Here is a 14570-nt window from a genome sequence, read left to right as displayed (position 1 = left end):
GCTGCTCTGTCATGTGATCTCTCCCTCAACACAGTCCTGGGGGAGCTCTCTCTCTCTCTCTCTCTCTCTCTCTCTCTCTCTCTCTCTCCCTCTCTCTCCCTCTCTCCCTCTCTCCCTCTCTCCCTCTCTCCCTCTCTCCCTCTCTCCCTCCCTCCCTCCCTCCCTCCCTCCCTCCCTCCCTCCCTCTCCCAACTGCCCTCCCTTCATCCATCCCACCCTCTCACCCTAACTACCTCCATCCCTGCCTGCCTCCCTCCCTCTCTGGTCATCTGATCTGGCCTTCCTTTGGAGCAAGCTTGGGGAGTGGCAATGTGGGCGTCGGTGTACAAAAGGGCTTTCTATGAGCCGAGCTCTGTGGAGCACTGAGAGTGGAGAGAGGAGAGAGCTCGGCAGGGCCCGCCCCAAAAGCTATGCTGTGTGGAACAGACATGCTCTCACACACACACACACACATCATTGTTTCTGCACCAGCTGACCAGCACCAGCACCTTAAGTCTCTCTACTACTCCCCAACATCACATGCTCTTGTAGTGAGTCAGCAGGCTGGTGCTGCTGCCTAGAACAGAAAGATTCTCAGAATTCTCCAGAACAAACATTCCATCGCTTTTGGTACTTTTATTGGAAAGTATGAATTCTAGAATGCCCAGGGTGAATAAGGCAACAAGTGTTCGTTCACTGCTCTAACATAGCTGTTCTGGAGAGAGACAGGAACACCTAGCGTTGACGCACAAGTGGCATTCTCACTTCCTGTATCACTCCAAAACATGCAGACAGCCTTGAATATGGATGAGGCTGTGGAACAGGCTGGGTGAGTCACCAAACCACATTGCTATGAACAAGAGAGTATCTACACAGGAAGCAAACACAAGAGTAGCAGAATAGCCTGACATGGAGTAAAATAGACCTACTATAACCGTTCCAACATCCATCAGCTGGATTCTGACAGGCTGGTAACAGCACACATACAGAGCTGAACACTGGGCCACGAGCAGCGAGTTGGAAAATGCTTATTTGTAGGCTTCACAATTCCCTTTCACACACAGCACACCAGGGACCAAAAAGGAGTAGGAAGAGAGAGAGAAGGAGAAAGTAGGAGACAGAGACAGAAAGAGGACCTTCCCTAATAGTGGGGATATGCTTGCAGAGAATTAAGTTCCTTACAATACAGATACAACATTTAAAAAATGGGGTTGAAGAAGTAGCCTCAGCACACCCTTCCTGGAACCAATGGTGCAACCTACATTGCGCTTCATCCGGTAACCATCGCTTCCGGTAACCATCCACCTGCCTAGTGTCAACATGTTGTTCAAAATGACGACAGAAGCCTCCATTCGTCAACCACAACTTCTCGCCGACCTTAAAATAACCTCCAGTAGAGGGTTCTGTGTCTTTACTACTACACGTCCATTTCTCAGTTTCTCTCTGTCGGGTATCGAGACTGTAATGATAGGTAGGAGGTGCTCCAGACAAACAGCTCCAGAAAAGCGGCATTTTTCCCTTCAAGGCTGGAGGCAGAGTGCAATTATGACTTACAGGAGTGCTGAGCGCTGACGGACGCTCAGGTCCCTATGTGCATCTTGCACAGCTGCATGACTGAACATCTGCAGGGCTATAAGCAGGTATAAGGGTGTCCTCCACATCTACCAGGAGGTGGGCACTGCTGCCTGAGCTAACTGTTCTGGAAACACGACAACACAGCACCAGGAACTCTCACGTGTATATATATAAAAGGATATTTACCAAACTGAAATGGTGCCACCGTTATCTAGCTTGGACCCTATTGTGGTCGAGAAAGACAACAGGACTGACTTGACTTCCTTGAAAATGGGCCTAAATTCGACGTGAGCGGCACCAGAATGCCGCGAGTGAAAAGCCACGCGTTTGGTCGGATAATCTTCAGGTAAAAGATCCTCTCATGATAAATAGAGGAGTCGGGACTGCGCAAAGAATCGAGCGCGCTCCGGGGCGGCTCCGGGGATTTTTGAGGTAGCACAATAGGCGAAGCCGTCTCTCTCTCTCTCTCTCAAACAGCTGCTCTCATGAGCAGTCCTGCCTGAAGGCCCGGTGTCTGTTACACAAGAAGACCGAGCTGCCTTCACGGGGGGACGATGACACACACACACACACTCGTCAAGGTCAGAACCCAGCACAATGAAGCACAGTACTGCTCAGAGACAAAGAGGTGAAGGGGCGGGGAATGGAACAATTGGAGCTGGTGGAATCAGCGTGCTGAAGGGATGGATGGAGGGATTTGATCTAACACCTGACCAATAGAAACAGAAGATTAGTGAGCGACAGACCACCTGGATGTTGTCCCATCAACAAAGAATTTGAACGAACAAACCGATAAGGTAGCAGACAAACAGAGCCTCTTTCGCCGCTCGCTCCAAATAAACCTTCAGGCTGATGCATGGATTGGGCTGGGATGTTGTTAGAGACGCCTCCTGTCGATCCATCAGTCAAGGTCAAGGCAAGATGGCGACTACAACAAGCGGAGGAACCGAATGAGCCGATAACCACGAGCTCATCTTTCCCACGACACACCTCCGCGGCAGGTTGGAGACAGAACACTAAAGAGGCTTAAGGCCCACAGACAGCCCTGTACATGCCGGGGCTCTGTGGCTCCGTTCCCAGGGAGCACCTTTGTGTGACTGTCCCTGGGGCTTCAGGAACAGGACCTGGGGAAGGCTCTCTGCCTCCCAGGCAGGCATTGTGGAAAAGCCTGTTCTGGCACGCAGTATTTCACCATGCTCCAATGTTCCTGATCCCTCGTAAAGGACGTTCCTGTTATGCAACATCCTTGCTGTCGAACACATTCTTAAGACTGATTTGGGAGATTTTTTCCTGTTGATACCCATCAACCGAAAGGGAATTCTCGCAAATGAGGAAACTCGGATAAGTGACTGTGCTAGCATTGACATGGACAAGGTACTGTGTGGTTGAATGTGTGTTATGTACCCTAGCAGAAGGGTCAGCGTAAGCAACAGTGAGGGGGGGGGGGGAGAAGGGTGTTCACAACTGACCTGCCGTGAGCGTGGAAGTCCAGCTGCAGGACCTTGTCCTGGTGGGAGAGCGATCTCTTGGCTCTCTGGTGGCTGCTGTGCAGGGCCTCGGTGTTGTACGACAGGCCCTCATAGTGGCGGATGTACTTGTTCAGAGGGTTCTCATACTGACCTGAAAACACAGAGAGGGGATGCAGGAGGTTACTGGCCAAAGTCACCAACTCATCGATGCTGGACTCGTATCAGTGATGAACAGGCAGAACTGATGAATGAATAATGAATCTATGAGCAGTCACTGGGGTTTCAAGACCATGACACATAATTGACATGCTAATCCCTAATTAAGAAGCGCTTTGCCATGACAAGATTTAGAAGTGCTGCCTTCTTACAAACATTTAAAGACAAAAAAAGATATATGTTTGTATATATTTACTATATTTGGTAAATTAATGGTTTGTGAAAAGCCTGGAAGGAAATCTCGGGATGTTGCCATTACTTACAAGTATTCATCAAACTGCTTCAAACTGCAGAGACAATGTAACTAACTAGTTTATCTAGTTAGCCTACAGCAGCTGCATCATCATTCAACCATTTAGGCAATAAGGGCTGCCCTCTGGCAAGAAGCTTTACGTAAACAAAGAGAAGGTAATTTAGTTAGACAAATAAGATAACAAGCAGAAAATGCAATTTTGGGGTAGCTGTCTAACCATGTCAATAAGCCAGCTAGTGAGGTATTGACAGTTATAATTGAGTTAGGTTGGTGGATAGCTAGATCACCTTGTCCCAAGGGCACAGATTCACATTAAAACCACCCTATCGATTCTGACGGTTAGAATCCCATTCATCAAGATTATCCTGGAATGGTTAGCGAACGTCAGTGGAGTGTCATTTAGAATGATGTGAAATTAATTAAGAGTAAAACATTAACTTCCAAACTAACTGCTGCACTGGTAACCACGCCTAATCATTAGATGTCATAGCAATCTGAGTTACTGAATTAGTCCAGCGCAAAAATTGAGCTGGGGTAGCCACGAGGCAACATATTGTGTAACTTGGAAACGAACCAACATGTGTGTCTATTACACGGCTGTTCTTAATGCTGTAGGATGCTCCATTCACTTGAACGAAGCTACACCCCTCCGCTTCGCATCCGGGTGCTGTTCGCCCTGTCGCGGCTTATTTTCCCGATGATGACGTTCTATACATTTTCCCTTACATAATGTATCACCAGTGGCGGGGTATTTGCAATGCGAGTTGATGAGCCAAAATACTTTGAGAAGGTTTCTCAAACAACGGATATTGGATCTATTGTTATCGTTTGATGCCGACCAAACCCTAACTATGGATGCTGTGCCAAAACAACAGCAGCCTGTACATGACTGGAACGGTGAATGTACACTCAGTGTGTCTGTTTTCCTTTCATCCAACCTTTGTTGTGAAGAGGTTACTTCCTCAATCTCTCTTTGGGGCTAAGAATAGCAGCCCTGTTGAAGGCCATTCCTGCACCCAGGACTGGTCCAAGCACATTTGGCACCCTAGGCTAGATCTATCACCAGCAACACCCTCCACCCCCCCCACACCCCCCCCCCGGGAGCGCAAATAGGGGTGCCGCCCCCCCCAACCACAACACGGACATATGACGTGGCGCGGTTGGCGCCCTTTGCTGGTAGTGCAGGAGGGTTCATTCATGGATGCACTTGGGAAAATGCCGCCCCCCTCTTCATGCCGCCCTAGGCGGCTGCCTGCATCGCCCCCGTAGGAAGGACCGTTCCTGCCTGCACCGAGATGCAGCTGAGCCCAGTGGTTACTGTCAGGTTTAGAATCCACTGCATTCCCATCCACTCCACCCCAATACATAATCAAAACCGTGGAAAAGCAATTTGAAACGTGTCACGACGGATTCACATCTCTCGTTGAGAATGTAAAAGACAGAGCTTGCTGCCCTGTTTTTGAAGTGTAGAAAAAAGCCCTTTCTCTACTGTTCACTGCAAGATGAGGGACACACCAAGACTGCAGTGCTCTGGCAATGACATCACTGTTGCCATTCCTGTTGCATCGTCTCCCTGAGTGAGGTTGAGCCTCACATCAATGCTGGTCAGCCCATCCCTCCTGGTGGGACTCCTAGCACGTTCTTTTCTGACACTAACAACATTCTGTCCATTTCGAGGAACTAGCAGGGGTTCCCACCCTTCAGAGATATCCAATCACCAGCCTGGAGTCACCTCTCTATCTTTAGTCTCTCTATCTTTAGTCTCTCTATCTTTAGTCTCTCTTTCTTTAGTCTCTCTTTCTTTAGTCTCTCTTTCTCTCGCCTTCTTTCCCTCCTTCCTCTGCACTGCTGTAATGTGTTTTTTGGAGCAGGGAGCAACATATTGCCAACAAAGCAAAAAGGCAATTTGTCAAACTATAGATTAGGGTGTTGTTTTTCCTCTAGCTTTTCCTACCAACACTTTGGCAACCAACACTTTCAAATTGAAATAGAGCAGCAATCTCATTTGATTCATTTCAAAGGAAACTATAAATCCATACGGTTCGATAAAAGGTTAGAAAACATTACAAAATTAATAAACTGGCCAACTGGGAATGGACATCTCTTTTTTTCCCAGGTTCTCTTTAAGACTCCTGTGATCACTTTGAGTTGACTGGAGATGAGCCATCTGAACCTGTGATGCTGACTGCATGCTGGAAGTTTCTCTTCTAAAACCCTCGCATGATTCTAACGCCATTTCAGTCTGATTTGGTCCAGTACTTCCCGCTTCCACCTGAATTCACGGATTGCTTCTCATACTAGAAAGTGCCAAGATTGCATTTGCAATAGGAGAAAACGGTCCTCCAGTTGCTGTGATTGGCAATACGTCTGTTTTTACTTTCGCAAAAATGGACCTGTGCGAGCACGGAGTAGCACAGCCTTTATCCCAGTGACGAAAACTGGAAGGTTGAGAAAAAGTTATGAGGACTGTGAGAAAGCACAAAAGGTGGACAGCTATTGATTTGTGAGGTGCGTGATAAAAATAAAAATAAAAGACTCCAGGGTTCTGTCCAGAAAAAAAAAAAAATTTTAAGGTCCAAGAGCAGAAACCGTCTTGTGTCTCAATCAGGGTACCACATAGTCGGCCATGCACAAACACAAACACAATCACACAGTTACCCAGAGAATCAACTGTGCAGCAAGAAAACTATCTAGAGCCTGGCAAAACAAGGTTACTCTTCAGACTTCACATTCCCCTTGCTTCGAACTAAACAAGCAGCCAGGACTTGATATTTAGACAGAAAGATCACAGAGGAAATGCCCCCCAAAATATTTACCACAAACTCTTACAAACCATGGGTGTGAACTGTGGAGGCATTACATAGGCTACACCCTGGTAACATGTTCCTCATTCCGAATAGGTCAAAGTCTCACTGGAACTCCAGCTCAGTGCCATTTCAATACGTGAGAGACAGCAAAGAGACAGACGTGAGAAAAGAGAAACAGGAAGACTGAAAGGAAAACACGGTATAATAGCAGAAAAAAAAGAAGAGAGAGAGAGAGGGTATTGAGGGAGACAGAAAGAGAGATGAATGGAGCACTAGCCAGCAGTTGCAACCCCTGGATCCACCTGCTCGGCTGTGACTCACTCACGTGTCCGCACACGTGCTCCTGGAGAGGGGGGGTCAATCTTCCAGCAAGCCCGCTTGTGAGGAGACGGACACATAGACTTGGAGACTAGGAAACGCCACCCTGTTTCTGGAGCAGCCTTTGCGTCAAATCTCAGAACACACCTCTCCAGTCTCCTTCCCCCATCGTCCTCCGCTCCGTCTCCGAGCGCCCCTTGTTCTCCGGCCACCCCCACACCTTCCTTACCCCTCCGCCCCTGGCCCTCCGTCCCTCCCATCTGAGGGAGGCCTGCTGGATGCAAGCTTGTTACATTACAGCAGAGGAATGGAAGAACCCATGACTCATTACTATAGAAACTGCAGGCTTTTAAGAGCTTTTAGGGCAGCTGCCTGCCACATATTCTGCTATCAGCAACAGAGGCAGCCATCACTTATTCATAGACTTCTTTGCCGGATTAGAAAGAAATCATGTCACAAGCAAGAAGGCAGGCAGGCAGGCACAGAGACAGACAGACAGACAGACAGACAGACAGACAGACAGACAGACAGACAGGCACAGAGACAGACAGACAGACAGACAGGCACAGAGACAGACAGACAGACAGACAGACAGACAGACAGACAGACAGACAGGCAGGCATAGCTGTTGCCCATTAGACTATTAAGGTTGCCAGCCCAGGCCGGTGTTGACCCAGAAGAGGCCTCTTGAGTTCTAGGAAGGCTGGGGTGCTCCAGAGTCTAGTCTTCAGCAGCCTAGGGCGTGTCCACAGCCTCCTGGTGAGCACCCCTTGACAGTCAAACATACAGCCCCTCACAGACAACACCAGAAGATGTGCACTGTGTAATCTTAGCCAAATCTAAAATGTGATGGCTGTAGAGATATGTATAAAAAACATGAGCAAATTCACAATAGCTCTGCTGTGACTACAGCCAAAGAGCGGACATTTTTGAAGACCGACCGAGCTGTAGACCTGCTGGTTGCAGCCCAAAATAAATAAATAAGCACCTTAGTAGCCCCCTTGTGAGAAACAAAAGTGTATTCCAGGAAAACACTCGGCGGAGCAGGTAAAGCCAGCGCCAGACTGCTAAAAGGAAGCCATCTGCCCCATCCGTGGGCTCAGACCACCAGGAGCCCTCCTGGGTGTGACAGGGGCCAGCCGGCCTCACGGTGGGAGGCTCGGTCCTGTGGGGAGAGGGCCCAGGGCTGAGCCGCATGGACACCAGCCACAGACTCAGACTTCAGCCATCACTTTATTGTAAGCCGCGTGACGGCGGGGAAAACTCTGGGATATTAAGGAGCATGCTCTGGCAGCCCGATACCATGCAGGTCTGCAACGAACACAAGCGGGGGAGAAGAAAAAAGAACACATGTGGAAGACTCCAGAACTCATGCAGCAGTGGGGAAAGAGCGGTGTCCCCCTACGACACACTCCTAGTTTGTACTACCCGACACGCCTAACGGTTTACACACGCAGCTGGTGAACATGACTAGCTAATCTGGCCAGCATTCATTGGTTGTCTCTTTGTCAACACAGGCTTAGAGAGAGTGGTCAGAGATACAAAGAATCCCCGAGGACATGATCCTGAGATCAGTCGAAGCTGCCCGTACAATGTGGCTACCTCCAGAAAGGGAAACGAATGACTTCGCTGTTCCTTTCATCATGGTCAACAGGACCAGGGTTTGTTTTAAAATGATGTTTTTGCTACGACAAGAAAGTTATCACAACCCTTGCTGCTGCCGCCACAACTTGAAATGCTATGGAGTATTACATTTATGCATTTAGCAGAAGCTTTTATCCAAAGCGACTTCCAAGAGAGAGCTTTACAAAAGAGCATAGGTCACAGATCATAACGAGGTAGCCCCAAACATTGCAAGCGGCCAAAACATGAAGCATACATTGTGAAAAACCAAGTAGAGAATAAAATAACAGAAGAAACATTAAGAGCCTTATGGTCATTAGGAACTGATCTGTTTGATATGAGACCACCACTGTGCTTTACAGCACTGGGGATAATATCTGTAGAAACCAGTAATCTGCACACATTAGGGGAGCTCAAACAGAGCTGCTTGGGTAATGGTCCCATTACTAATAAAACAAACACACCCGTCACCACACCCCACACACACACACACACACACACACACACACACACACACACACACACACACACACACACACACACACACACACACACACACACACACACACACACACAGGAGGAGATCCTGTATCTCATTCAGTCTTACAGCATGGACTGTGTTGTTGCATGTAGTCTGTGTGGGACACACCCCTCCCCGTCAGAGAGGCAGGGGCCACACCAGCCACAACATGTTCCTAACTGAGTCAGGGGTGAAACATTCCCAGGATTTAGGAGCTCTCCTAACCCTGCCCCACCACTGTGATAGCAGGGGGGGTCAATGTCCACGCCTCACCTCCTATTCCCGTTTCCTGTTTAGCCCTGTGTGTGTGTGTATGTGTGTGTGTACGCTCGCACGCGCTCGTGCGCCAGTGATCCAGACCGTGTCTTCCCCTCCACTTTCTCAGCACACATCTGCTTTGAATCAACTCGACTCACTGCCAGATCGTTTGGTGTTGCATACACACACCTACCTGGTTCTCCTACCTGCCTCACCTGCTAAGCCTGCTCCTCCTTCCTGTCCACTACCCCCTCCACCACCCACCCCCCCCCCCCCATCTTTCATTAAATACCCCTTTGTTGATCCCCTCGTCCTGTGTTGTGTGCATTTGGTCCCAGTCACTCTGCTACCCTTTAACGAGCGGTTTACACTGAACCACAGTGATTGGCTACGACAAGTGGTCTAAGTGGTGGTAACGGGAGAACAAGGGGGAGATCAATCCCTCAGAACAAACAAGGTCCTTGTATGAACACAAACACTGGCTGCTCAGACGACCTCCCTCCATCCACCCATAACAAGGACCACACAAATCCACATGCATTGTCCTTTACAGTTTGTATTAACACGCCGCAACGTACAGACACACACACACAAGCAGACAAATCCATGGCATACACTGAACAGATACCAGACGGCTCATTGCATAATGACTCGTTTTGGCAAGCCTGTTATTTCTGAGAAGTATATAAGAAGACACCAAATACTGACAAATTATGCAACGCCATTCATGCAAAACAGGCCTAATTTGTATGGCAAATGCTGTCTTTGTTAGAAACGGTCTTTTCTATGGACTATTATACCTCGAATGGTGGAATTCCAACTTATTCTTTAAGGACACAAAACGATTTGAATGTAGCTTTGTTAAAACCCCATTACCTTTCTATGTTAATGGATAAAGCAGTTAATGTATTTGTCTCTGCACTCCATTATACTAACCCACGGTAAGCTCACTACAATCACTCTGGGGTGGGTAGAGTGGGTAGCAAGGTAATGGGTAGTATATGATAATAGGTAGAGTGGGCAGTATATGATAATACTAGGTAGTGGGTAGTATATGATACTAGGTAGAGTGGGTATGTTAGATCTTATCAGCATTCATGGAAACCAGCCTACTGACAGAGAAGCCTCTGGAACACCAGCTACTCGCTAGTGAGAAGATAAAGATGAGGAAGTGCTTTTCATCATTTACAGAGTGTGTAATAAAAGCTAGCATGAAATAGCAAATGTCTTAACGCAAAGCTTTTATGACTACATGCACAAAAGACCTTTGGCATGATCAAATCACAATATAGCACTGCATGAAAGTGAAAACAGCCATATTTAAAACATTGAGACAAGGTCAAGGATCAATACCAACAAAAAGTTGAAATACGTGTCCTAATTAGTAACAGGGTCTAGGTCAAACTAGTAGAACTAGTACAAGCCAGGAAGATACGGTTGAGTTTAATGTAAGCCAAGTCAACAGTTATTCATCCCATTCCCTCACTCACCGAGGTGAAAAGCTTGACAGGGTGGCAACCCCTGACAGGAAAAGAGGATGTGGAAAAGGCCGGGGTCATGACTCACCCTCCCCACACATTACCCTTCACTCTGGGTAACATCCAGGCTGCCTTGTTGACAGGCTCGAGGAGCTCACACAAACACTTCTCATCTGACATGGTGTTAAACCGTTGACACAGAGCTGGTTGTCGAGGCAACAAGCTACATCTCTCAGGATGTTCCCTATGTTATGAAACTTGGGTGAACTAGATTATCCCCTTTTAGACTGAACTGAAGACTAAAACTTAACAACCAAAGGTGTTGAGGTAAAAAGCTCAATGAAGTTACTGAAGTCCCATTACAGACCCGATTGTTGTCATGGCTCACTGCTACTACATGATCTCATTTCAAATCAGCAGTCAACAGCCTTTCAACTGAATAATTGAACAGAATTAGGTAATGCAGTAAGGCTAACGTGTGGTATAATAGAATATTTGTATTCTGTCACTTACATACCAGGAATATGAAAAATCACTTCTACCTGCCACTAACCCTGTAATCAACTTCACGCAATGAGACAATCCTGAAATCATAGATTGTTTAAGTTTCACAGCTGCTAAAAAAGGGAAATAGAGGTGATTATACCTGATGAATGCATGAGGAAAAAAAACATGCTTGGAATGAGAAACCCATCCACACAATAATAAAACATTGTGCAGTGCCAACAGAGGATCTGTACAAGAGCAGAGGCATCAAAAGGGCATGCTGTTTAATTTCCCTCCTTTGTTTTTATATTGCTGTATACACAAACCCACTTCCTGGATATAGTCACAGGAAGTTAAATACAACTATGATTGCCCATGTTTGTAGTCTCAGGGAGCAGGATGAGGTATGCAAAAACAAAAACAGGGTAGTGATGGAACTAAAACTCTACTCCTTTCTGCTTTCACTGCTTGTTAAACTTGTGAGCAGCAGACACCTATCAAACAGCAGCTCCCTCTCTGTGTTGCCTCTGTCAGTGTGCCGGGCGTTACGGTTAGACTTGGATGCAATGAGGCGATGCTGTGGGTTAATCACGGCTTATCCAGAGAAGATTGGAATGATAGGTCCCAAAACAATGCTGGTGACTCAGTGTGAAGCTAGGTCTACAGTCAACATAGAAATCCTAATGCTCGCCATGTCTAGACCACCCTTATTATTACACTTTAAAAGACAATGTAGGCAGACAGAATTACATGTTTGCTCTGAAAATGTGGCATTGGAAGTATTGAGCGATGGAATATCCAATTAACCCATTTCTGACCTTGGCAGGCCTAAGATTTTTACAAGATAAACACCCAAAGACAAACAGAAAGCGCCCAACCAAGGGCGGCACCGATAGTGAAGAGACGGCCTACGCGCAAACAAAAAGCACAACATATGATTAGCCTGCCTGCCTGCCTGCCTGCCTGCCTGCCTGCCTGCCTGCCTGCCTGCCTGCCTGCCTGCCTGCCTGCCTGGCCTGCCTGCCTGCCTGCCTGCCTGCCTGCCTGCCTGCCTGCCTGCCTGCCTGCCTGCCTGCCTGCCTGCCTGACTTCACATTCTTCATGGATAGGCAGCAGGGGTACTCTTAAGATGATCAAAAAAACAAAGCATTTATTCTTATGTAACCCACAACCTAAAACAATTGGTCTATGATATTGTGTATGAAATTGTAGAGTCCACCTGAGACTCTTTGGGAAACAAGCTGTAGCCTAATCCACGTATATTTCAATATATTTCCATAAGTCTACATTTTGAGAGGCTTTGCCATGACTGCCTGACAAGCAAAAGAGTATTATCACAAGACTCCCTATTTGGTTCCTGATACACTGGTTCTGACACAAATACTTTTATTCGACGTCCAAGTAGCCTTTTGGGCACAGTCTCTTTGAGGCTTCCATCATTTAATATGCTCGTATCAAATGCTCTTCAATACATCAAAACGTCAGCTGAAGTCACCACTCTCACACACCCTGTGCAGTTTTCTTTGTAAAACCCTGAGAAAGCAGTGGATGGGAGAGAGGGACTGAACCCTGTGTTGAGTTGTTCTACAGAGCTTTTGAACTGAGTGAACCAACATGTTATCTAGGGAGACAAAAAAAGCTATTCAATGGAACATAGACCTTGTAGTTGATAGTCTTAAATCCTATTCTGCTTTATTTCTGAAGAAACTAGCTTTTTGAATCCAGACAGACCAGTTTGTAATTGATTTCTGCAAGTGAAGATTACCAATCTAAAATGTCTTCCCAATGTGAATGACTAATTATTCACCCATGGAAATGTTTTAGAGTGATAATGAAGAACTCGATTTGGCAGCTTCACCAACATACATATGAGGTTACATGAAATCTCATTTTGATTCTTCATCAGCATATCTCCCATACAACACAGTTCCAAAACATATGCATCTTTATTTTAGGTTTTTCAGTTAAATTGATCAAATTACAAAACTGCTTCAGCAAATACAGGATGTGGCAGCCATACTGCAGTGAAGCCATCCTTATACTGCTTTTGGTGACTTGTCGTTGGTGGGAATAAGGATCCACAAGACACCATTATCAAATTCAGCTTCCTGAGTGAATCTTTTACTTCCACAGCAGGCTAAGCATAAACACTCATATCCTATGTTCCATGGACAGCAAACCCCAACCTGTCTGACTACGGAACGGACTGGGCCTTCTCAAAACTATCTGATTGAAAAAATGGGGTTAACAGAGCCTTCCACAATGATACAGTTTCCACCATGGTAGTCATATCAGACATTTTATTGGAATATGAATGCAGTCAGATAATTCTATGAATAATCAAATGTGATTCTTATCAATATTAAAATGGAATTGCAATAGTAAGTCACAAACTCGCTGAGCACTGGTACACTAGTTTTGTATCAATAGCTCATCTCCAACTGATAGTTATGTATATTTCCATTACAGGACAAGCAAACATGACATCACTCAGGGGTCTCAACATTCCGGGTGCATAACAGCAGCTCCAGGAGGATCAATTACTCACACACACAAGTGAGGGAAAAACTGTCCCTTGAGCCGAAACAAATGGATCCAATATTTGTCACTTGGATAAAGGCAAGCGCAGAGAAATGTAAAATTGATTAAATAGCAGACAGATTATGCGGCTAGTTTATTCGGCAGGAGTAAGACAAAATTGAGTCCGTCAGTCGGACCTTCCTGACTCAGTTAAGATATTTTCACAATTGATGGATCTTCTCCTGTCTCTAACCACTTGAAGTCAAGCTGTGACTAAAACAATTTGATTAATGTCACTCCTGATTTCAAATAAACAACGTCACTTTCAATTCTACAATTTAGCCGGGCAATAAAGGTGAACGTGTGAAGAAACTGACAGGTAGCTATGAGGGTGTCTTGACACTATCCTCACTTTATGCCCAAAATAAAATTCGGTTGTGTGGCTTGTTACCGAAACGAACTTGAACTTGCCTGTTCGCAAGCAAAAGAACGGTCAAGCTTTGGCTACGTACTAGTAGCATTGTAGTAGTCAGCTAGCTAGCTAGTACTGTAACGTCATTAAAAAAGAGTGGCTAGCGTGTACAGTGAGTGCCCATACAGTTAGTGTAGAGTAAGATACTGGGCTTGGTTTCGTGGTTAGTACGTTATCACAAGCTAGCACATAGTTGTGTGTGCTATGAAAAACACCATAATAATTAAAAAAATATATAATGTAGCTGGACATCAATTTCCAATCATCCCTCGCAATCCAGCAACATACTGTAGTTAGTGCTAAACTAGCAAATTCCAGCTAACTAGCTAGCTGTCTGACTGAGGCAGCTCGGGGCTGTTTCCTCAATGGGATAACAAACGAAATCGAACCTTACCTTTGATATTCCTAATAAAGCAAAACCACAGCAACAGTTTGATATAAACCATATCGAATAAATTCATTGTAAACAAGCTAGCAAACGCTTGATGTTTCGCTTTCCACTTCTTAAAGGCGCAGTCGCCCTCTCTGGTTCTAGCAGTCCCTTCCCTTCTCTGTTAGTACCAAAGCACAGCAGTCTTTCACCGCTTGTCTCCAAC

The 14570-nt window shown here is 46.2% G+C and overlaps 1 protein-coding gene across 1 annotated transcript in view; it reads right to left on the bottom strand.

Annotated features, from left to right (window-relative positions):
• adam10a (ADAM metallopeptidase domain 10a) overlaps positions 1–14570 on the bottom strand; it is a 52036-nt gene extending 37466 nt beyond the window's left edge. Inside the window, exons 1-2 of the mRNA XM_047042608.1 lie at positions 14369–14570; positions 3024–3174 (exon numbers count right to left, since the gene is read on the bottom strand). Coding sequence (XP_046898564.1) covers positions 3024–3174; positions 14369–14435 — 218 coding nt within the window. The 5' untranslated portion in view covers positions 14436–14570. The remainder of the gene's footprint in view (positions 1–3023; positions 3175–14368) is intronic.

The sequence above is a fragment of the Hypomesus transpacificus genome, chromosome 19 (assembly GCF_021917145.1).
Source record: "Hypomesus transpacificus isolate Combined female chromosome 19, fHypTra1, whole genome shotgun sequence".
In the NCBI taxonomy this organism is placed as follows: domain Eukaryota; kingdom Metazoa; phylum Chordata; class Actinopteri; order Osmeriformes; family Osmeridae; genus Hypomesus; species Hypomesus transpacificus.
Note: the sequence above shows the minus strand (reverse complement) of the source record. Positions and strands in the feature narration are given on the sequence as shown.